The 23,682-nt window shown below is 36.0% G+C and overlaps 1 protein-coding gene across 4 annotated transcripts in view; it reads right to left on the bottom strand.

Moving 5' to 3' along the window:
* mor (SWI/SNF- related protein mor) overlaps nt 1–23,682 on the bottom strand; it is a 442,374-nt gene that overhangs the window by 1,672 nt on the left and 417,020 nt on the right. For all 4 annotated transcript variants that reach the window (XM_090398829.1, XM_090398819.1, XM_090398811.1 and 1 more), the window contains exon 24: nt 15,084–15,197. In XM_090398829.1, coding sequence (XP_090254955.1) covers nt 15,084–15,197 — 114 coding nt within the window. The remainder of the gene's footprint in view (nt 1–15,083; nt 15,198–23,682) is intronic.

Genomic DNA, 23,682 nt, shown 5'->3' with positions numbered 1-23,682 from the left:
TTTCCCTCAGATGAATCTGTATTTTTCAGGTTTCCAATTCTTACATTTCAGTCTTCTAAAGCTACTAACACTAAATCTAATACATGAAATCAAACCCCCATTTTTCTTATTGCAATTCAAAATAAATAAATACAGAGGCAAGAGTTTGGTTGTTTGGTTGGAATAACAACAAAGAAACAAAAAAAAAAAAAAAAAAAAAAAAAATTAAGAGGAGTAAAAGAATCAGAACATTATACACAGATATATAGTAAGTTTGGAGGAAGATTAATGATATAGATCAAGAAAGACCAAAAACAAAATTATAACTACTGGAATGAATGATAAAAAGAGTCCACTTAAGGTATGGAGGAGTATATGCTCCAGTAAAAGAAGGAAAAGAAAAAAATATACGTTATAAGATACATTGATAAAATAAATTCAAATGAATATATATTAAAAGCAGGAGAATGAAGGCAAGAATATGCAGTGAACCAATGTGGAGAAAACATTTTTCCATTTCATTAAGACAGTCAGCAGACTTTGCATTTCATAACAATCAGGCCCGGCGCAAGGAGGGGAGGAATGGGCGAATGCTGCAGGCAGAAAAGTAAAAGGGCAGAAAACTTACAGAGTTTATGTTACAATTATACTGGAGGCACAAAAAATAATTAAAAAAAAAAAAATTTAATTGGATATATCATATATTTAAAAAATATTAAATTTATATATACATATTTATAAAGATAATTATATTTTATTCTAATTATATAAGCTCCAAATAATTATTTTTATTTTGATAATCCCTGGGACCAGTACCACCGACAGGGTGTAGCATAGAGGCAGCCTGCCTCACAGCACTGCTTAATAAGGGTGCTCGTTCAGCCGTATTATGGCAACAAGATATTTTACAAAAATACAGTGTTTAGTTTATCAATAAAAAAAAAGTGCCATATTCCATTGACAGTTAAATATGTGCTTATTATATTTTATTAATAAAAAAATTATAGTCATACATACTAAAACTAAACATTTTAGAACCCACTTATTAGATACTAAAGGAAACAACCCATAAAGTATCATATGATGTGAATTTCATACACTTTTATAGTCTATATATATATATATATATATTATTTATAAATATTATATATTTATTTATATTATATTATATATATATATATATATATATATATATATATATATATATATATATATATATATATATTATATACACATAAAAAACAATGAAATTCATGTTCATTATTTAGGGAAATGTATACAAAACGAAATCATCTAAAATAATGAATTTTTCTAAAATAATCTAAAAGTATTTTTCAATAATTGTTGATTGCAGATATTTCCACTGATATTTCATTTGCAGGAGCAAATGTCCTTAATTGTAAGATATGTTTCTACAAAAGAAAAAAAATGAAGAAACCCAAGACATTATGCAAATAGAGTTAAGATTTTTAGATTTTATTAAAATTAATAATACAACAGGAAGTGGTATGGCTGAAGTAATTTTAAAATTATTAGAAGAAAGAAACTTAAATAATCAAAATATCCGTGGTCAGGGATATGACAACGGGTCAAATATGAAGGGAAAGAATGCAGGGGTACAAGTACTATTAAGGAACAAAAATCATACAGCATTTTTTGTTCCGTGTTGTACGCATTCCTTGAACTTGGTATTGAGCGATGCAGCAAGCTGCAATATATATGGCTTAATTTTTTGACATTATTCAGTCAATCTATTTCTTTTCTTCATCGAGTCATTGATGGGAAGTTCTTCTAAACCACATCCAATGAGGGGATAATAAATCCCTCATTGTTCCGAGTTTCGTATCCGAATGGAAAATAATGAGGGATTTATTATCCCCTTAACTTAATTTACGCCATCAGAAAAATAGCCTCTTGGCTCTATCGTAGTAATAATAATATATGGGTGCACCGGTCTGGCAATTTGTTAGTAGGGGTATATGTAAGTTCAGTTCACTTAAAACCCTACTCACTGATGAGACCTCAATAAAGGTCAAAACCGGTCTGGGTAGTGACCTCTCCTCATAATGTAAAACAGTAATACATTTCCTAGGAACTGCGTTTTACATTATGAGAAAATATTAAGGATAGTGACGGAGCTTGCTCCACCTTTGACACGAGTTGCCATAGTGTTGTACTACCCAAGTGATGACGTGGGTAATAATACTTACACTTGGACTCGCCGATAGTTCTTCGGCATGAAACTCTTAGATTTCAATCTCCGAGTTTCGTATCCGGCTTGAAAATAATGAGGGATTTATTATCCCCCTTAACTTAATTTACGCCATCGGAAAAATAGCCTCTTGGCTCTTTATCTTAAGTATTGCTAGTTATGAGAGGAGTTTTTCTAAATAAAATTTAGAAATGTCTAATGGTCCAAAGTAAAGCTCTTGCAGTAGCCAAATCTCTCGGGAATGATCAGTTTAAGGTGTCTACAGGATGGTTGGATAGATTTAAGAAGAGGCACAATATTGTGTGGAACGAAGTCTGTGGGGAATCTAAAGATGTGGATGAAAGTGTAGTGAGTGAGTGGAAACCAAAACTGCTAGAATTGATTTTACAATATGAACCTAAAAACATTTACAATACGGACGAATTTGTTTTTTCGCGCATTACCAACATGTACCAGGGGCAAAATGGCCAAAGAAAGACTTATAGTGTTGTTGTGTATTACAGCCCATGGATATGGGTGTTATTTACACATTTGAATTGCACTACAGACGATTTCTGATGCAATCTTTGATTTCGAATGTAGAAGAAGTCGATAAGCTCTTATGCATTAGCAAGATCTGTATCGGTTCTGGATGCTGTGAATTGGATTGGGTTGGCAGTGAAGAAAAAGCAGAAATAGTAAAAAAGTGTTTTGCTAAAGCTAGGTTTGGGGAAAGTGATGTGGCAGATAATTTGGAGGAGGCAAGTGAAAACATTACTGCAATATTCAATCTCTGCAGAGGAAAATAACTTTCCTGTGATAGAATGAACTTTGTTTGGAGTGATGACCATCTAGCCACACATTACAGCTTTGAATCTGCTACAGCTCTACTAGCAGTAAGAAATACACAAAAATAAAATGTGGAGGATGAGGAGGAGGAAAAGGAAGGAGGAGAAGAAGAAGCAGTCGGAGAACAGGATATTTCAACAAAATCAGGCAATCACGAGAATCTTATTTTCATCTATATCACAAACATGGATGTCAGTATTAAACTAGATTACTGCTACTAACGACCCATACACATTAAACTTAGTCTAGACAACTCATGAACATAGTCTACCAGTCCAATTCGATTAACATATCCCAGGAAACTGTCTCAAAACTCTCTCTTTCTTCTTTTCTAAACTCTGTCCATTTTACACCTTCGTGACAAATAGATAACACATAAAAGGGAAGATTTGTACATTACCAGCTTGTTAGATGATTTCTCCCTAGGACAATCTATATGATCTCTCATCATATAGATTGTCCCTCTGTATGATGGATTGCCACCATGTGGGAGTTACGTGCTCGTACTGAATTAGCCACTTGTTTCTTCTGGGCTTATGAACTTTTCGCGTCGCCATTTCTAACACGATTTACCTTCAAAGGAATACTTTGCTGCTTTCTCATCAGTTAGATCCACACCGATGGTCTAAAACTCTAACACTGCCGTCATCTCATGCTATATTTTCTTCTATTTGCGTCACTCAGCAATGGGGAAACATGCTGCTGCTTTGCCGTCTTCACATGTCTTGTCGGGTATCAGGCATGCTGATCCGCTCGGGAACTTCGAGCAGGAGACCCACAGGGAGGGCACATGTGACCAGGGAACACCACAGTAACCAGAAAAAAAAAAAAAAAAAAATCCTCTCAACTATGTGAATCAGTTTTAAACCCTATTATAGTGCCCTCTTTCTGCACTCCAAACTTGTCTATGACAGTTTCCCATTTGCTGTCACCAAGTGATGTCACCTCCTTGCTATATGCGCATCGCTTTTTTCAGGGAACACAAATTTCTTGCGCCTTCCACAAATGCCTACTCATCGCTCATTATGTCATCTTTGGTGGTCAAACTGCAACCATTGAACTTTTGTTCGCACGATGATACACGACTATATACATGGCATATTTTAACATTGATGTTTTTGACATATTAAGATTCAATCTATTTTAGACAATAACCTTAAACATCGTACAATTTAATATTTATTTTCTCCTTCGATTTCATTTTAATTTAAAATTCAACCTCTTCTTTTATATTTTAATTCCTTTTTAGGCAAAGTTAATATCTGCATCTTCACATATTATGTCTGTTTTGCCAAGGGTACAAGTGTGCTTTTGCTTGATATTGTTCTCTTGTTAAATCTTGAATGGAGCAGTTCTATTCTTGATAGACCATCATTCAAGATCTAACACGATTTTTACTCATAAACAGGTATGTATCATGTAACATGATTTTAACGGATTTTAAATTTTTTTGCAATTTTGTATAATGCAGAAACTTGGCCAATGTGGAAAATATATTCGGTCCCTTGCAATTCCACTTTGAACAAGTTTTACTGTATTTCCATGGAGCCAAAAAATTTATCATGGAGGATCCATTATTCACACAATACCTATCATATCTCTGGCAACCATTCACTGCCTGCAAAGCAAAAAATCTAGTCCAAACACCCTTGCTAACCACACACTTCATAATTTCCATCTGGAAATTGTGTAGCCCCTTGTTCTCTCCCTTTTTGTCATGTACTGAAAAATGACTTCAGTGCCAACCGTATAAAACCCTTTTAATAATTATTTATATGCTTTTATTGTGTCTCCTCTTTTTTCACATATCAGCTATCTTTTGAAGTCCACAGACCTTCAATTTATTTTCATAGGGAGCATTCCACAGACCTTGCACAATCTTTGTCACTCACCACTGGATCCTCTCCATGCCCACAAGTATCTGGGTGACCAGATCTACATGCAGTAGTCCATAAATTAAAGATGCCAAGAAATTATACTCTTGGTTTCATCCTTTATCCAAGTGCAAGCAAACAAAGTTTGTGCATGAAGTAACTTCATGATAGGACAAAGTGTATATAGAGGCCAATGACTTCACATCAATTGCCTTAGTATCCTATAATGCAAAGGACATATCCCTACAGACATGTACAATACTTGGATCGGTTTTGACCTTTACTGAGATCTCATCAGTGATCCAGAAGTTGAAAGTTGAAAAATGCAGAAGTCATATTTGCATATATATAAGTAGCCAAGAGGTGTCACACCTTATTATTAAAATACTCTGGAAACTGAGAATATAAATAATTTCTTGGTGTCTTTAATTTATAATATAAGTGGAAAAACTTTCAACATCTATCTCTAATCCAGAGTATTTTAATAATAAGTTGTGACACCTTTTGGCTACTTGTATTTTATTAGTACTTTAGCTGTGTTGGCTTTCTACACTGCTTGAAAAGAAGTCAATGAACACCACCCCATGGACAAGGTGCATCGTTGTCCCTGTAACAAGTCACATGTTTGTAGCCAATATAAACTGCAGGACTATGATGCCAACTGCAAGCATTACCTGCAGTGGATGACAACCCACCACACTCACCAAACATGACTGTATGGTACTACAAAGGATAATATGTAAAAACCATCATTCATTGGCCAAAATGTTGAATGAGAAGTTCCAGGAATTGACTGGAACACAAATCTGTACAAACACATTCAGAACCAACACGAAGCACCATCTTTAGTGGTGCAAAGTGCAAACAGCTTCCAATGTGGAAGCTTGAAAAGCTGTTATGGAGAGAGACGAATCATGCTACACCGAGCAGATGCATAGTGAATGCCTCTTACCAGAGCGCATAAAACCAAATATGAAATTCAGAGGTGATGGTGTGATGATATGATCCTGTTTTTCCTGGTTTGGCCAAGGACCTCTGTTTGTGGTGCCACAAACATTGAACTCCGAGAAGTATCTGAACTATGCAATTCTTCCTACTTTGTGGGGTTCTACGGAACTGATAATTATCTCTTTCAGCAAAACTGCACCGATTCATAAGTCTGCTGCTGTAACTGTGTGGTTTTTGGACATGAATGTCAACACAGTTAACTGGCCTCCACAGAGCCCTGATCTTAACCCTATTAATCATCTATGGGATGAACTGGAGCATTGGGTGAAGTCAAGGGATGTCTGCCTCACAACAGTCCAGGACTTCATTACATGCATACACGAAGAATGGTCCAAAATTCCCATATTGTACACTTGTGAAAAGTATGCATTGTAGGATTGCAGCAGTCATCGCAGTGAAAGGTGGACACATCTTATTAAGGTGGGCTCCGTGGCTATTTGTTCTTCCCAATTTGGTGTCCACTGACCTCTTTCCAAACAAGCAATGTACAAATGGAAAAAGACAGTGATCCATTTGAAAGCCAGGTGACTAATGTGTCAAGAAAAAGCAAACAATTATTAGATTATTTTTCTACTATAAATAATTTTGGGGCATTGGCTGTTTAGGTAGATTCTTTTGCTACTATTTGGGCACCAAATAGTAACAAAAAACATTTGGAACCCATATGTGTCTTGTCCATCGGGCCAAATGGCAAACACATCAACATAGCATAACCACACTAAGTGCTTGGATGTTGGTGTGGTAAGTATTTTGTTTTCAAAGTGTTTCATATAAACGTTTGCTGAAGGGAAGAATCCATAGTCTGTTTGTAGATTCTTCCTTGCATGCTTGGGGGAAAGGGGAAATTAGCCTAAATCAAGAATGTCTATTACTAGTATAATAAATTTAGTTTAAATCTTTATCCAAGTGTGAGCAAACAAAGTTTGCGCCTGAAAATATCTTCAGGACTGGGGTAAGATAGTACAACACCAGGCAACTCGTAGCAAAGGTGGACCAAGCTAACATCACCCCTCTCAGTATCTCCCATAATACAAAACACATCTCCTTGCAGATATGTATAACGTTATGCATTAAGGGAAGAGCCACTACCCAGACTAGTTTCAACCTTTATTGAGGTCTCTTCAGTGGGAGCCAGGCCCAGAAGTGGAGATACCAGGCAGAAGCAATGGCGAGATCATCTTTACCTTATTAAAACACTTAAGGAATTGAACAACGTAGTTAAGGATATAAATTAAATTATACTTTAATGAATATTTTCCGATATTTCGGCAATGTCACATTGCCATCTTCTAAAGGAACTTACAAAAAAGCAGGTGCACGTAGGCACTACAAACACAGTAACTGGGAATGAAGAGATGAAGCTATTGTTCTCCTAAAAGTCCTGATGGTGCCCTCTAGCGGACTAAGTAGGTGTTCTTGGCTGTTGGGCTGAAGGTCTGCTGATGTAAGCCTCCCAAATTTGGGGCAGTCGCATACAACCAAATTTGTTGAGGTTTGGAGAATTTCTTAGGGCTGAGGCTGATTCCATAAATAGTCTTTTGTATTTGTATTTGCTACGGTGTATTACTATAGCTTTCTTCCACCGTATTCTGTGGCGTGTATCCAGAGCATGGTCCGCAAGACCAGAATAGCTGTACTTGTGAAACCGGATGTAGTCCTTGTGTTCAGAAATTCTGATATTCGCTGTCCTGCCTGTTTGGCCAAAGTAAGACAGATTACAACTGCAAGGGACCTGGTATACACCAGGTAGGTCTAGGGGAAGTGGTTGGTCTTTAGTGGCGCAGATAAGGGATGCCAATTTTCTGTAAGGTTTGTAACAGGAGGTCAGGTTATGCTTTTTTAAGATTTTGGTAATCTTTTCCGAGGTGCCTCGGATGTAGGGAATGGTGATGGATTTAGAGTAATCCTTGTTGTGGAAGGGGGGGAGGGGATCTGTGGTTTGTAGGTTCTAATATTTTTTGGGGGGTTAGCCATTGGCTGAGAAAGTGTTGAGGATGTGATTTAGTTCAGTGTTTAGGGCCAAGTCGTTTGAACAGATTAGTTTAGCCCTGTTGTATAGTGTTTTCACTACTCCATATTGTTGTGAGGGGGGGGGGGGGATTGTTGGTGAATGTATCTGCCTGTATGGGTGGGTTTTCTGTAAACTGAGAAAACCAAGGTTCCATTAGGCTGGCGGGTGACTAGTGTGTCTAGGAAAGGGAGGCTGTTTTTTTCCTCTTTTTCCAGGCTGAATTTGATTCTGGGGTGTTGGTTGTTTAAGTGTGTTAAGAAGGAGAGAAGTGTTTCAGAGCCATGTGGCCAAATAGCTAACACATCATCAACGTAGCGAAGCCATATGGTTGGTTTTTGTGGGGCAGAGGCTAAGGCTTTTTCTTCAAAGGTCTCCATAAAGAAATTGGCCAAGGGTGGGGAGAGTGGTGAACCCATGGCTGTCCCCTCTATTTGTTTGTAGAATTTTCCTTGCCAAACGAAATAGCCTGAGTTCATTGTGAACTGAAATAAGGCTGAGATATCGGGAGAAAATTTAGCTTGGATTAGCTCTAGAGTTTCCTTGAGTGGGACATTTGTGAATAAAGAGGAGACGTCAAAGCTGACCATTATGTCAGTATGTTGGAGTGTAAGGTTTTCTATGCTGGCTTTGAAATGGGCTGAGTTTTTTGTGTGTGATGGTGTGTTGCCAGTATAGTGTGTGAGCTCTTTGGCCAAATGTTTAGCTAATTTGTATGTGGGGGAATCAATGCCATCCACTATGGGACGTAATGGCACATTTTCTTCACTGCATTAGGGAGAGGGTGGTAATGATCTCAACAGACCTGTGAAAGCCTGACATGAGATAAGATCCAAAAGCTACCTAACAGAACATCAATACTTTTGTGGGCATTTACTTCCTGGCAAATGGAACGTTGTGTCTCTAGTGGGTTCACCACAGCAAGTGTCTACTGCATTCTGTCTTAAAGTAAAAATGTGATCCCAATATCAATAACCCTTATTTGGCCTAAACTCAGCTTATTCCTCTCTGAATTTCCATTTCACCATTTTTCTTAGTCTCTTTCCAAGTATGCTTCCATAAATCTTATCTGAAACATTTGGTAGGTAAATTCCTCTGTAATTTTCATGTTGTTTTCCCCCCCCACCTCCTAACAGATGGATATTAATAGAGCTCTATTCCAATCATCCAGAATTAAATCTACTAGACCTGAATTATAGAGTTAGTCAAAGCAAACTTGCAACTCTGCATTTGATGATTCTGTGGTCAAATATCATCTACTCTAGCTGTCTTTCCACAGTTCAAAGAAGCAGTGACACATAGTAGCAGAAAATATATGTAGGAGGAATGCAGTCACAAGTACATTAATAGTTTCTCAAAGGGATTAGTCCAGATATTCAGGGTGTCCTTATCTTCGGTTATCTCCCTTTTATTATTTATATAATTTTTATTAACAATATTCTTTCCTTCATTTTTTTGTTGCCTTTCATGATATTTATATTTCATATTTTTTATTTAACTATTTAACTTTTGCAGCTCTATTTTTTTAATGGAGAAGCATGCAAGCGTGAGTCCTTTCAAGGTGGTAAATGAGCATTTAATAATATATACATTTTAAAAAGTGTGATTTTTTGGGGAAAAAAAATGAGAAGGTGGTGAAGAAATCCTTGTTAATCAGTATTCTTTTTTAGGGCTCAGCTTGAAGTGGCAATGCTTTAACTCATTTTCAGAAGCACTATTTATGACAAGGTCAATTTAATGCTGCTTATTTAATGATATTAAGATGATCTTTGACAAAGATCAACAGAGAATATGAGTAAAAATGTCTGACGGTGTGAAACAGGGGTTAAAATCACACAATTGAGAGAAAGAGCAAAAGTGTTGATCGAAAGAATAGTAGTATGATGGATGTACCGAATAAAGAGTTGGCTGTAATGAGGGAGATAGCTCTGTTATGTGGAGTGATACACAGGACAAAGCAGAAGCTGCAATGAATGCAGAAATCCTGATGAGCAGGTCAGCTGATATCAGAAAGAAAGAAGTGCAAGATAAGAGAAATGAGGACTCGACTAACAGAGAAGGAAAAATCAAGGAGTGAGTCTTGTATGGTGATTTTATCATAAGAGGTGTGATTGCTGAGAGATTGACAAAATCGTGCTTCCCAGATGCAAAAATGATTGATGTTAGATAGGATATTAGAGCACAAATAAGGATAAAGTGAAAGGGTTGATCATTTTGGCTGCAATGGATGATTTGAAAGGAGAAAAGTATGGCATGAGGGAGGACATGAAAGAATTACTGTAAGTTGCAAAAGAAAACAGTGAGAAAGTTTAGACAGTGAGTCTGCTGCTGCAGCATGACAAAGTAGAACTGAGAAGGAGGGCCATAATAGCGAATAACTCGATGCAAAAGTTATGCAGGAGGGATAATGTAGAGTTTGTGGATGTGTGAAGTGAGTCTGATGGTTGAAAGGAGACATACAAAAAGGAGGATTTGCATCTGAATGGATTTGGTGTTCAGGATCTGGAAAAAGTGTTGTTGAATGAAGTGAAAGTGGATATGCAAATTCTAGAGCTTTTTTTTGGGGGGGGGGAGCTGTTGAGTGGATATGCAGATATCAGGGAGACAGCTTAGTGTAAGAATGGAGCAGTTATTATAAAGTGTCAGGATAGGGACTTTTGCACCTTATGTCCACTAATGCCAGGAGCATTCGGAACAAGAGGGAAAGAGTTTCTGGAATGGTTAAAAGTTTATCCTGACCAAAGGCTATTGGCATTAGTGAAACATGGTTGACACAGAAGATAATATAGTTGGTGAGATAGAATGTAAAGGGTATAGCATGTTCAGGAAGGAGATAGCAAAGAATGGGGAGAGAAGTATTATTGATGACAGCTGATGAACTACAACCAAAGAGAATAGAAGCTGAACTCCAGGCTAGTGAAAATAGAACATTCAAGGCTATCTGGTGTGAGATAGCTGCCAGCAGAACAAAATATACAATTTGCAGCTTCTACAGATCAGGGAAAGGAAAAAATAATGGGGATAGTATGCATTGGCAATAAGCTCAACGAGTGGAGGGTGAGTAATTATTATGGGGAATTTCAACTATGGGAACATAGATTTGGAAGGAGGAGAGGACACATGGAAGGAAGGGAATGGAATTTATGCAGTTACTAAGGAATAATTACCTGAGACTGAATGAGATGGAATATACTAGGAGTTTGAGAGTGCTCAATCTAGTAATTGCATCAGAGAATTTGTCTATATCCAATATGGCCAGGTTGCCACCAACTGGTGAGGGTGATCATATGGGTCTAGCCTGGGAGGTGTCTAAATATGTGGAATTTTCAGTTAAGAAGGGATATATGTGGAATTACAGGGCAGGTAAGTATGACAAGCTTAGAAGATTGCTTGGATCACTGCTATGGCATGTGAAACTGCAAGGGCTGGATGTTGACAGTGCATGGGAAGTGGTTAAGGAGCATTTGAGGGGGGTAATGGCTGACTGAATACCTAGAGTCTGGAGAGTAAATCAAGTGGGAGTTAATTGGATGAATATCATCATTAAGCTGGAGCTACAAAGAAAGAAAACTTTATGGAGGGAATTCAGGGATAAAGGTGACCAGCAGGCACATGAGCAGTACAAAAGCACAGGCAGAAGGGTAACCAGTGTGGTAAGAAAGGCAAAAGCAGAGTATGAAAAGAAATTAGCAGTTGTTGGATTGTGATAGAGTGGAATTTTAGGAACTCCTATCTTATCACTATCTAACATGCGTTTCCAAACAAAATAGGGATATAAATACAGGTGATTGCCTCTGAGTATAAAATTATTGCTATGTAAATATATCAAGCAAATTTTGCTATGAAAAATTAAATAAGTGTGTATTTAGTACCATTCACAAATGAGTTAAAATCAATAATGAAAGTGTAAACCTTTAGCAGAATTATATAAAGTAATATGTATTAATAGATATAGAATGTTAGCACAAATTCAACATTGGGGGGAGTGAAGTCCAAAGGTCATGGAGCAGTGACGCGAGGGAGTGGCTCGCCCCAAGCAAACAGCGTGACGTCAGACCACGTGAGTGTGTTGGCTGGACATTGTGAAATGCGAGAAACGCCGAGAAAAAAGAGGGAAATATAAGGGTCATGCACCCCTGAATAAAGGCTTTTTTGTTCCTGGATCTCCTAGTGTTCGTCTCTCACGGTGGTGAAGGGTGGCAGTGCCTCCCTACCAGAGGATTCCGATAAGGGCAGCAGCGGAACTCGGCGGTCGTATCTCTGCGGAAGAAATAAGCCCAGCAGTCCATAGAAAGCCAGATTGAAGCACGTGGACATTAAGGAAAGCCAGATTCTGGTAGACCATTGACGCGATACAGAACCAAAGGGCTGATAAGTAGACTTTATTTGTATTTCACTAAATGTGAATGAGAGATTTGTGCCACGTTGATAAAGCAGAAAAGGGAACATTAATGATATTGATTAAGACTGTGTTGCTATTGTTTAGAGAGAGTTGCCTTAAGTCTTACTGTCTACCACTGTGATGAAGTTCCTTAATATGTTATAAGAAGTTACGAATATGTCTAGAGTGAGGAATTGCTAATTTATAAAGGGATTGTAAAAGATATAAATGCTATCTTGTGTGGTTTGACAGAACTGCTGAGAAATAGAAAGATTGTGATAATCATGCATGATTAAGGTATTTAAGAGTATAAATAAAATATTCTTACTTTAGAGAATTACAGCATAATCAGTTATAAGTATATTTGTAGTAATGTAATATTTTAACTATCCTGACTGTCATTAACTGTCAATACATATTTTTGATATATAATAAACCTTGCTTTTGTATCTAACTAAGACTATCTGTGATTTCTGGAATCCGATGCACCTCTTATAAAAATAATATGAACCTATGTGGGAGACTAGAGAAAAGTAAAGTTTGGCCACGTCTTCAAAGTTGCTAGGTATCATTTAAGTACTGTCCTGAGAACTCCTCTTGATCGATAATATTGTTAATCTAATAGCGCTAAGTGGCGCAGCGAAATATAAATTTTCTTGGCGTTTTACGAGAGGTAGATCTCAGACACTCTGATACTCTGGTGTTGCCTCTATCTCGAGGAGATTCCATTGTCCCTCAGAGGTACCACGTGATACCCGATTGAGAGTTGAACGGGGATTTGACTCAAAGATAGAAGAATAGTTATAATAGTAGAAAGTCGACACAACCCAGAGCAGGAAAAAGATAATCCTAAATTATTTTGATCGAAGAAGAATATTTAGAGAAGAATGATTTTAATGAATGCCGATAGTAGGAAAGTAACTGAATCAGGTGAAACAGTAGAATTACTAAGTGAACACTTTGCAACAGTATAACATCTAGGTGGAGATACTGTAGTAACAAGAGAGAGGAAAAGGCTTATATGGAATCTGAGGTAAATGAAATGGATGTGCATAGCATATTAAAGAACCTTGATGTGAATACAGCTATGGGGTTAGATGGCATACTAGCTCGAGTTTTATGTGGAGGTGCTAGGGAATTGTCAGTACCTTTGACCATATTGTTGAATCTAAGTCGCACCCCCCCATGGGACTATAGGTTAATCCCATGGGAAGGAAGAGGGGAAAATAGTTCCATTGCATAAAGGAGGCTCCACGGCAAATTTCCAACCAATCAGCATATCAGAAGTTGTTGTCAAGGTACTGGTGAAGTTTAGACTTGGCAAAAGCCTTTGACAGGATACCACATGGAATTCTTATCAATACGCTGCAGCACATGGGGGATGGATATAGAGTTGATGAGGTGGATAACAGGGTGGTTAATGGAGAGATATCAGAGTAGTTTATTCAGGAGTAGAGTCCAGAAGAAGTCCTGTGACTAGTGGCATGCCACAAAGCTCTTTTCTTAGGCTGCTGCTGCTGTTTAATTTGTACATTAACGATATAAGAAGGGATATGAAAGGAACTGTTCGGTTGTTTGCCGATGATGCAAAATTGGGTAGAGCAATAGTTAATACAGAAGATATTAAAATTTTGCAAGATAATTTGGGTAGACTAAGAGTCTGGGCAAAGGAGAATGGATGTCAGTATAATGTGGCAAAGTGTAAGGTTATGTATTTTGGGGTGAAAAGATTACCAGCTGTATGCCACATTGATGCAAATGTATTCCAGGAAATTTGGGAGTGTTGGTGGATAGGGAGTTGAAGTTTAGAGGACACATATCAAAAGTAGCTGAAGCAGCTCAATGGATTACCTGGTTACTGTAGAATACTTTGACAAGCAGGTTATTATTCCTCTTTATTAAGCCTTGATAAGACCCCATCTTGACTACTGTGTGCAGATCTGGTCACCTGGGTTTCTTGGTGATGAGGAAGAGGTGGAGAGAAAATCCAGAGCTTAGTGACCAAGATGGTAGCAGATCTATGGAATGAACCTTATGAGGACAGGTTGATTTTGTGGATTATAGAAATTAGTTGACAGGCAGAAAAGGGATGATATGATTGAGACATTTAAATTACTGAAGAGTTTTTACAAGATCAACACAGGAACTTTTTCAGAACAGGTTCTGGTTGTGGGAGAACTAGGGCCATTCTTGGAAATTGAGCAAGAGTGTAGTTAGTAAAGGTGTCAGGACTAGACTTTTTTGCTTGGAGAGTGGGGGAATGAGCACAATAGTGGAATTTGCACAGTATGATTGATACTGCACAAATGTTGGATAGTGCTTGGCATGATGTTTAGGGCCTCCCTCATGGAGTAGCCCATAATAATAATAAAAACATGCAAAATAAGTTTTTCTTATTCTAGAAACAGATTTTTAACTTCACAACTAAAAAATCAACTGTTACACTATTACAGAAAATAATACAGATTGTAAAGTTTAGGGCCACAAGATGGCAGCACTTGTCTTTCATTCTTTCTCTGTAAGTTCTGTTCGATGATAGCTTGAGCTCACTAGTGAAGGTTTGAAGGATGGAGATTGGCTGCCTATTTGTCTTTAAAAGTTAACTAAAAGAGCTCTGCCTACTCTCTCTCTCTCTCTGGGGAGTAAACAGTATTACGGGATTTATTTTTTCTATGACATATAAATAAGATTTTACATTTCCTCATAGTTATTTAAACATTATAGCAGAGTATAAAATATATTCTTTAATTATATAAACACTTTTTATAGAATTCATCCAAATAATTTATATACCTTGAGACTGTGTTGGAGGAGGAGGAGGACAAGGGCTTGCCATAGTTGATGGTTCTGCTCCAATCATTTGAGGATGGCCTTGGGCTGGTTGTGCTGCCGTTAATGGTGGCATTCCTGAAAACATATAAAAACTTAAATGATTCTATGTTCATTTTTAAACATCACTGAAATAAATAATTAGCATGCAAAAATCTTCAAAACTTGAAAAGATGCAAAAAGATGCTTATCAAGCAACAAGGCATAACACAGCATCACTTAAATCCATCATAGCATCAACTTAACAGACAGACATCTGTATACAAATACAATGGAAGCTTGTTACCAAGAAATTAATTATCAAAACTTGGTTCTATTCCCCAATTCATTTGTACAAAAAAAAAAAAAAAAAAGCTATACCCAGCATTTCATCCTATCTTTATCTCCAAGTAACTGATGTATCAGTTGTTTATTAAGATAAAGATCTATGCTAAATCACGACTCAAGTTATCTACATTAAGATATCCATGTCAAATTGTGTGTTACACACACACACAAATAAATAAATAAAAATACATGCCATATAACAGTTACGATATAAACTTGAAAAAAGATGGCTTTTTTTTCTTCTTTTTAACAGAGCCTCTGTAGCTCAGTTAGCATAGATGGGCCCTTTGGTTGGAAAGACCTTGCTTCAAATCCTATCTATGATGCGAGTAATCTTTATCAGGTATTTTCAATGAAATAGTGAATTAGCTGGCCAGTCTCATGCAAGGGTAGAGGGTTTTTTCCCCTCCTGGAAACATGGATTTTTCCATCTCTGAAAACAGGGAATCCCCTCCCTCTCTCACAGACCCTGAAAACAGAAATACTTGCTTTAGGGGATGTAGCAGAGGAACAGAAAGCCAGCTGCATTAATTGTCTAAAACCCTTAATTAGGAGACTGAATCCATCTTGGATGGATGGATTTCATTAACTCTGCTGCAATACTGAAAGCTGACTGGTATCTTATATAAATGAGAAAGCGTGTGTGCGAGTACCTACCTTTTTATTTAAAAACAAAGTTATTTAATTAAGTTAAAGGGAGATGGTAAATCCCGTTTTATTTTATAGCCGGGTACGAAACTCGGATCAAAATCCATCGAATCCATAGAGTTTCATGCCGAAAAAACTATCGGCGAGCCCAAGTGTAAGTGATCACTTGGGTAGTACAACACCAGGGCAACTCCAAGCAAAGGTGGAGCATATTAAGGTTAGCGATGGAGTTTGCTCCACCTTTGCTTGGAGTTGCCCTGGTGTTGTACTACCCAAGTGATCACTTACACTTGGGCTCGCTGATAGTTTTTTCGGCATAAAAATCTATGGTTTCGTACCCGGCTATAAAATAAAATGGGATTTATCATCTCCCTTTAACTTATGTAGCCGGTAAAATAGCCTTTTGGCTTATTATAGTAGTAATAACAATATAGGAGTACACCAGTTCAGCAATTCTATAGTAGAGGTATATGTAAGTTCGGTTCACTTAAAACCTTGATATTCCAGGTCTACCTACTCACTGATGAGACCGCAAAAAAAAGGTTGAAACCGGTCTGGGTAGTGACCTCTTCTCATAATGTAAAACAGTATATATATATATATATATATATATATATATACATACATCTCTTAGGAGCTGTGTTTTACATTATGAGAAAATATTAAGGTTAATGACAGAGCTTGCTCCACCTTTGCTTGGAGTTGCCCTGGTGTTGTACTACCCAAGTGATCACTTACACTTGGGCTCGCCGATAGTTTTTTCGGCATGAAACTATGGATTCAATGGATTTCGATCCGAGTTTCGTACCCGGCTATAAAATAAAACAGGATTTACCATCTCCCTTTAACTTAACTTATGTTGCCAGTAAAATAGCCTTTTGGCTTATTATCAAGTTATTATAATGAACATCAACTTCTAAACAATGTTTTTTTTTTTTCCATCCACTTGTCTCTTCTAGAGATAGAGGCATTTTTTTTTTAACCCACAGCATGAAATAACCATTTTAAAAGATTTTTTTTTTCCATGCAGATTTCAAAAATGTTTTTTCACATGTACCCATATAGAGCTATAGCACAGCTGTCAAAAGGCATAAAATGTCTAATGAAATTAAGATTACAATATCTCATCTCGATATACAAGCATACCCATGTCATATGACACATTAGGTTCCAAGTATACTATTGGATAGAGAACTACTGTTCCCTCCCCCACCACCACACTTGTAGATGCATGTAATGGTATAATGATGTTTTTAATAAGCAATCATATGTGCATAAATGCATTTACTTACATCAGATATGTCAAAATGTTTTAGAATAATTTTGGCAAACAAAGTTATTTTGAATAGCTTGGCTTAAGGGTACACACCAACCAGTTTGATTATCAATCTACATCATTAAGTTTTTCCATTTTGGTCACTTTTATGGATAACTGTAGTATTCTAGTGTAGCACATTTCACTTCATTAAGAACTTTATCTTTGTTTGTAACAGGAGTAGTATAAGGTAAGTTTAGCCTGCAGTTTATATCAGTGTTTTATACACCACTGTCACTAAATTTAATCATTTAAACCTTAGTATCTAATGTAATATTTACAGATCTGATGCAAGTAAATGCTTTTATGCATTTATGCACATATAATGATGTTTATAATAAGCAATCATACCATTACATGCATCTACAAGTGTGTGTATGTGTGTGGTGGGAGGAACAGTAATTCTCTATCCAATAGTATACTTGGAACCTAATGTGTCATATTGTAAAAATATTTATGTAGCTATAAGAAGTCTAAACATTTTTACATAAAGCTAACCAAGATCAAGCCCAGTAAGAATTGTGACTTGTAAATAGATGTATGTTATATGTAAATAACCCCAATGGGAATTTGTATATTGCTCTATGCCAAATAAGGGAATATTCTAGAAGGCATAGTATTAAGGCAATACCTTGCCACTAGTAAACAGTATATTTAGAGCTTTGTAAAGACATCAAACTTTGTGTGTGTTCTACATGGAAAGCTCAAGGTCAGTGCTAGGTGGACCGACAAAAGCTTCAAACGAATGTCCACTGCCAGAACGAATAGGATTTAGGGAGTGTAGGAGAAAAACAAAGGAAGGGTCAATCAGAGAAAAGGATCAAGGGATTTCGCCGAAATGTTCGGGGTTCACATATCTCCGCACAAGGATTCGGAAGTGACCGAATAAAAGGCGTAGGCGAAAAGATTGCATCATCGGTTCGAGAAATTTTTGTCAGTGATCCAGAGGTCGTGATCGAGAAGTCGCCAACGGTTGTCCTGCAGATGTAAGCCATCGAGGATGCGACGTCCGGAGAAATCATGCCCGTGATCTAAAAGAAAGATGACGAGGAGCCGATCTGCCAGGCAAAGCTGATAGTTGATGAGGAATTGACGAGTCTTCACCGGGAGCTGTTGTCAGAGGGAAGAAATTGCTCCGTTAATCCAATGCACATGCAAGCATTCCACAAGCCGATAATCTTCGCCCGAAGTGCGGCAGGACAGAGTATCCTAGAAACATCAGTAGACCTATTGCCAGCGTAAAGAGGGATTGAAAACCTGACACAGAACTAAAGTCCAGCTCGAAGCCAAGTACACAGAGGGTAGCAGCTATAAAGTGAGTTGACCCGTTTGTTAAATTTCATTGAACTTTTAAGAGAACACTTTTAATGGACTGTAAGTAGAAGCTGATCTAAATAGGCATATCTAACAGTTAAAGGTTATAAAGTGATTAAGTGTCAGGAATTTGTAGGTTGAAATAAGTCATAGTGTAACTGTTTGCTGAAACTTGCCTATAGAATATTCCCAGCATAGAAAGGAAAGAGCAATTGTGTGTAAAAGATATTGTTTATGTGTTCGATGAGTAAGAGTTAACAATTAAGTAATAAGTACCATTGCTCAGTATAAATGATTTATGTGATATTAAGAAAATTAGTTAATTATGTGATATGATTTGTGTGAGAAAATGCAGGAACTTAACTAGTCTATTTATGCAGATTTGAATTGTGATGTTTCTTTTTATTACTGAAAATGCAGTGTAAAATTTGTCTTATGTGAATTAAATCTTTGTTGTTTAAATATTAATAGAGTGTTGCCTGATATTTTAATTCTTTGATGCACTGTTCTAAAAAACAACAACAACCGAGCTTGCGAGCGGGGAAGACAGATAATTAATACGAGAATTAGATAAAGGGATAGCCACGACTGTATATAAGAGTAAGGAATGATATCTACCGAAAGTAGTAATATTTAATGCCATAAAAGGATTTCCTGAGGTGTAGTCACTAATTCAAATAAATATCTAGAGATCTTTGGTATAATAAAAAATAGGAATACTGGAGGTAGAAATAAGGAATAGGAGGATATAAGTTTAAAGTTAATAGAGTTGTATAAGGGAACAGAGACATAAGTTAAAGAGTTGGGAATAGACGATAAGATATATAAGATAAATAAGGGAGATATAATAAATAAATAAGATATATAAGATATATAAAGATATAAGGTATAAGAGAGATAAATAAAATAGAAATAAGGTTAATATAGAATAAAAAAAGGATATTAAAAATAGATTAAAAACACCTCACATTTACAATATGACCTGGGTATGCTTGTGCATCGAGATGAAATATTGTAATGTCAACTTCATTAGACAACTGTGCAATAGCTCTATATGGGTACATATGAAAAAACATTTTTGAAATCTGCATGGGAAAAAAAAAATCTTTTAAAATGGTTATTTCATGCTGTGGGTTAAAAAAATGCCTCTATCTCTAGAAGAGACAAGTGGATGAGAAAAAAAAAACATTGTTTAGAAGTTGATGTTCATTATAACACTGGAAGCAACAGCACCCTTACTTTATTAACACCTTGTTGTTACTAAAATTGTTAAACCCTAATTAATAATAAAATAATTATTAAAACCTAACTAAAATAGTTTTACAATAATATAATCATAAAAAAAATAAAAAAGTTCATAATTAACAGCAAAAGACATGAGATGCAGTGCGCAAAGATGTCATAAACAAACAGCTCACAAAAACTGCACATCAGTTAATTCGCAGGAGTGCCATACTGTTAAAATCGTTGTAGGAGCAAATGCAGCATCGAATAAATGAGAACTGGTCATAATTGAAAAGCACTGTATGAGTGGATGGTCGTAAAGTGAAGAGTCATAAAGCAGGGTATTACTTTACTGTACATATAACAGTGAACCATCATATGCATTTATAGTTTCAGTCAACAAAGAGTATAATTTGGTTGGCTAAGCCCCAAATTGCCAGCCCATCCTCATTCATTCAGTACCCAATAGATACTTATTAACAGGGTGCACCACATGAAGGTGAGGATTAGATGTTAGGTCCGAAGTGCTAGTCGGTTCTCCGCATTCCTGAAAGGTGATGTGGAGGTCTTCTCCCAGTTATTTGGATTTGACCCTTAAGCAACCCATAATAGGAGATTAATAATAATGAATTATTAACATTAATGAAAGACGTTATGGACATCATGATAACTGTAAATTACATTCAATGCAACAGTTTGAAACACCGACAATTTCAAGAATTCTTGATAGAAATAGAATAAGAGTATAAAGACATTATCTACTACTTGTACTCAGATGTTAGATGGTTAAGTAGAAGTATTGTGCCAAAAAGATTTTTTAATTTACGTGAAGAAATAGATATTTTCATCATGGAACACGAAAATACTGTCCCACAACTATTGGCTAAAAAATAGATTATGTCTCTTGCATTTATGGTAGATATTACAACATACCAGAATGAACTTAATTTGAACCTGCAGGGCCAAGGTAAATTACTACAAGGTAAATTGCTAGCGGAACTATTTTCTGACATAAAAGCTTTTGAAGGCAAATTATGTCTGTTGAAGAAACATATGATGGAAGAAAATCTACATCATTATATATGTTGCAAATCTGAATCTACAGTTGGATGGCAAACACAAAAGGAAACTTTTGTTGATATTATTGAAGATTTAAAAAGGGAATTTTCAACAAGATTTGTGGATTTTCATAAAAATAGCATTGAAGTGTGATTATTTTTGAACCCTTTTAATGTCGACAATGATGATGTACCAAACCAACTATAGATGGAAGTTTTGGTATTACAACACGATGAAACATTAAAGAACGCATCTTCATTAGAAAATATCCAAAAATTTTATCCATGCTTACCAAAAAAAATCAGTTTCGCAAAGAAGATGATAGTTGCATTTGGAAGCACATACATTTGCGAACAAGCATTTTCTGCTACGAGTTTTCGAAAAACTAAATTTTCTTAACTGACTGATGAACATTTGCATGCTTCGATTTGAATTTGCACCTCAAGTTATAAAGTGGATATAGATAATTTGGCTAAGGGAAAACAGTCACAAAAAGTCACATTAAGCAGGGAGACATACTGTGATGCATAAACTATATTACTTTGTTTTATGTGATAATAAGTTTTCATTGAGTTTCATTTTCCTGCTTGTTTCATATCTCATACTTTAAATATTTCTGTGTTTTTTAAGATTGATATAATAAAAATTTATAACTTAAGTATTTTTTCACTCACTATTTTTTTTTAAATTAAACTCTTGCGGTCTGATTATTAAAAATAAAAGTTGCGTCCCACAAGCGAGCCTGAAAAGATTGCCAACCTGTTCTAAATCATAAGGTATACAGAACAATGGAATAAGGGGGATCAGTGAAGAAGAAATGTTTTTGTGAAGAAGTTGGCAAGTAAAAAAAAAAAAAAAGTTGGAAACCCCTGTTTTAAACTGTCATGTTAATTATCAGTGCAATCATGTCAACACAATGATAGTTATCATTTTTTCCAAATACTCTCTAGTTCCACCTACATCTTTAAAGGTCACATAATTTAATGAAGACTGTCAAAAGCATTGCAATGCTTCATCCCATGGTTATAAAGAGTCCATATAATAGGATAACCTCCATTAATTTCTTAAATGTTCTCACATGATAATAACCTGTTCTGATGAGTAGGATGCAGATGCTATTTCCTCTTGAGTAAAAAAAAAAAAGGCTATGTTTATTCTGTTCTATCATCCTCATGTAAAAACATCAGGCATGTGCTTACCTGAGAGAAATTTAATGATTTCCAGCTTTGTCCCACTACACAAACTTGCCACAGTTATATAAAATTTTGCACACATCTGCATATTTCAAGGTGCAAATTGCAGTATTCACTGATACTTTGTGACAGACTTAATTGTAGCTTCTTTGAGAATGTGGACAACAACAGATAGAATGAACTTATAACTTATGTTATCTGGATGTTTCGGACTTAAGGTTTCTGTCTTAGAAGAGCATTTGGTTTTTAACAGCTTTTTTTTTACTATAGCCAATGGAACATGCTAAAATATTACATTTTATACAACTCATGTGACAGGATAGGCATGTGGCTGTAGAAATCATGAGATGGAATTGCAATAAGGTCTGATTCGTTCAAAACAATATTATTACATAATGAGAATATTTAAGGAGTCAACATAGGTTAAGTTATCTAATCACACAAAACTCTTAAATGCCAAGGGATAAAACTGCATCTTATGAGGAAACCTTGGATAAATGATGTGACCTTAGATACTTAGGATGTACTCACCATACCTGAAAAAAAACCATTTTAACAGATACCAAATGACACAAAACATGGCTGCACATGATAATTTACATACAGTTTAGAAACAGACAAAAGTTTAGGAACTTGTATACTGTTTTTTATATTTAGTGGTCTAAATATAAAAATTCTAATAGTAAGTTCTAATAGTACCCAAATATATAAAGAGGAATTAAAACAATGTGAAAATTATAGAGCAATTTTTCACACTGAGCATATTTGAGAAGAGGATAAGAAAGATGGTAGAAGAGAAACTTTGGAAGAAAAAGCTGGGTTCAGACCAAATAGGAGTTTGAGAAATTAACTGCTCAGTTTTAAGACAAATAATTGAGAATCATGGAAACATAGTGATGATCTGCATTTAATATTTGTACAGCTGGAAAAGGCATATGTTGGTGCCAACAGAAAAGCTATTCAAAACAAACACTGCAATTAATTATAGAGTGTAAATGGACATTATACAGAGCAATATATGTAGTCTATTTACACTGTAAGTCAGCAATTAAAAATGAAGGAGATACAGGCTATTATAATATAATAGTACAACATGAAAAAGTTATATCATTACTAACTTCCTATTGACAATTTTCCTTCAAATGAATCTGTTAGCTGTCAAGACTAATATATTATCAGGTAGTGTACTTCTATCCTCTAAGTCACTTCTTACTGTATCAATCCATTTAGATCTTGGCCTTCCTCTAGGTCTTTATCTGCCATCCTGTCAAAAAACACTTGTTTTGCTAACCTTTCCTCACCCATTCTGTTTAAGTGACCATACCACTTATTTGCTCTCAGTTCTGAATGCTAATAATGTCAAGTTCTTTCCTAATATCCTCATTTCCAAAGGGATACTGCCATTGATGTCATCTTTCTTTCAAGGTTACACAGTGGTCAACATTCGTTGTGTAGAATTTATGGAAGACAAAAACACATGTTA

Source organism: Typopeltis vanoorti, chromosome 1 (assembly GCF_054136105.1).
Source record: "Typopeltis vanoorti isolate ZY-2024b chromosome 1, IOZ_Tvanoo_1.0, whole genome shotgun sequence".
Classification (NCBI taxonomy): Eukaryota; Metazoa; Arthropoda; class Arachnida; order Uropygi; family Thelyphonidae; genus Typopeltis; species Typopeltis vanoorti.
The sequence above is the reverse complement of the archived record's forward strand: the minus strand, read 5'-3'. Positions and strand labels throughout refer to the sequence as shown.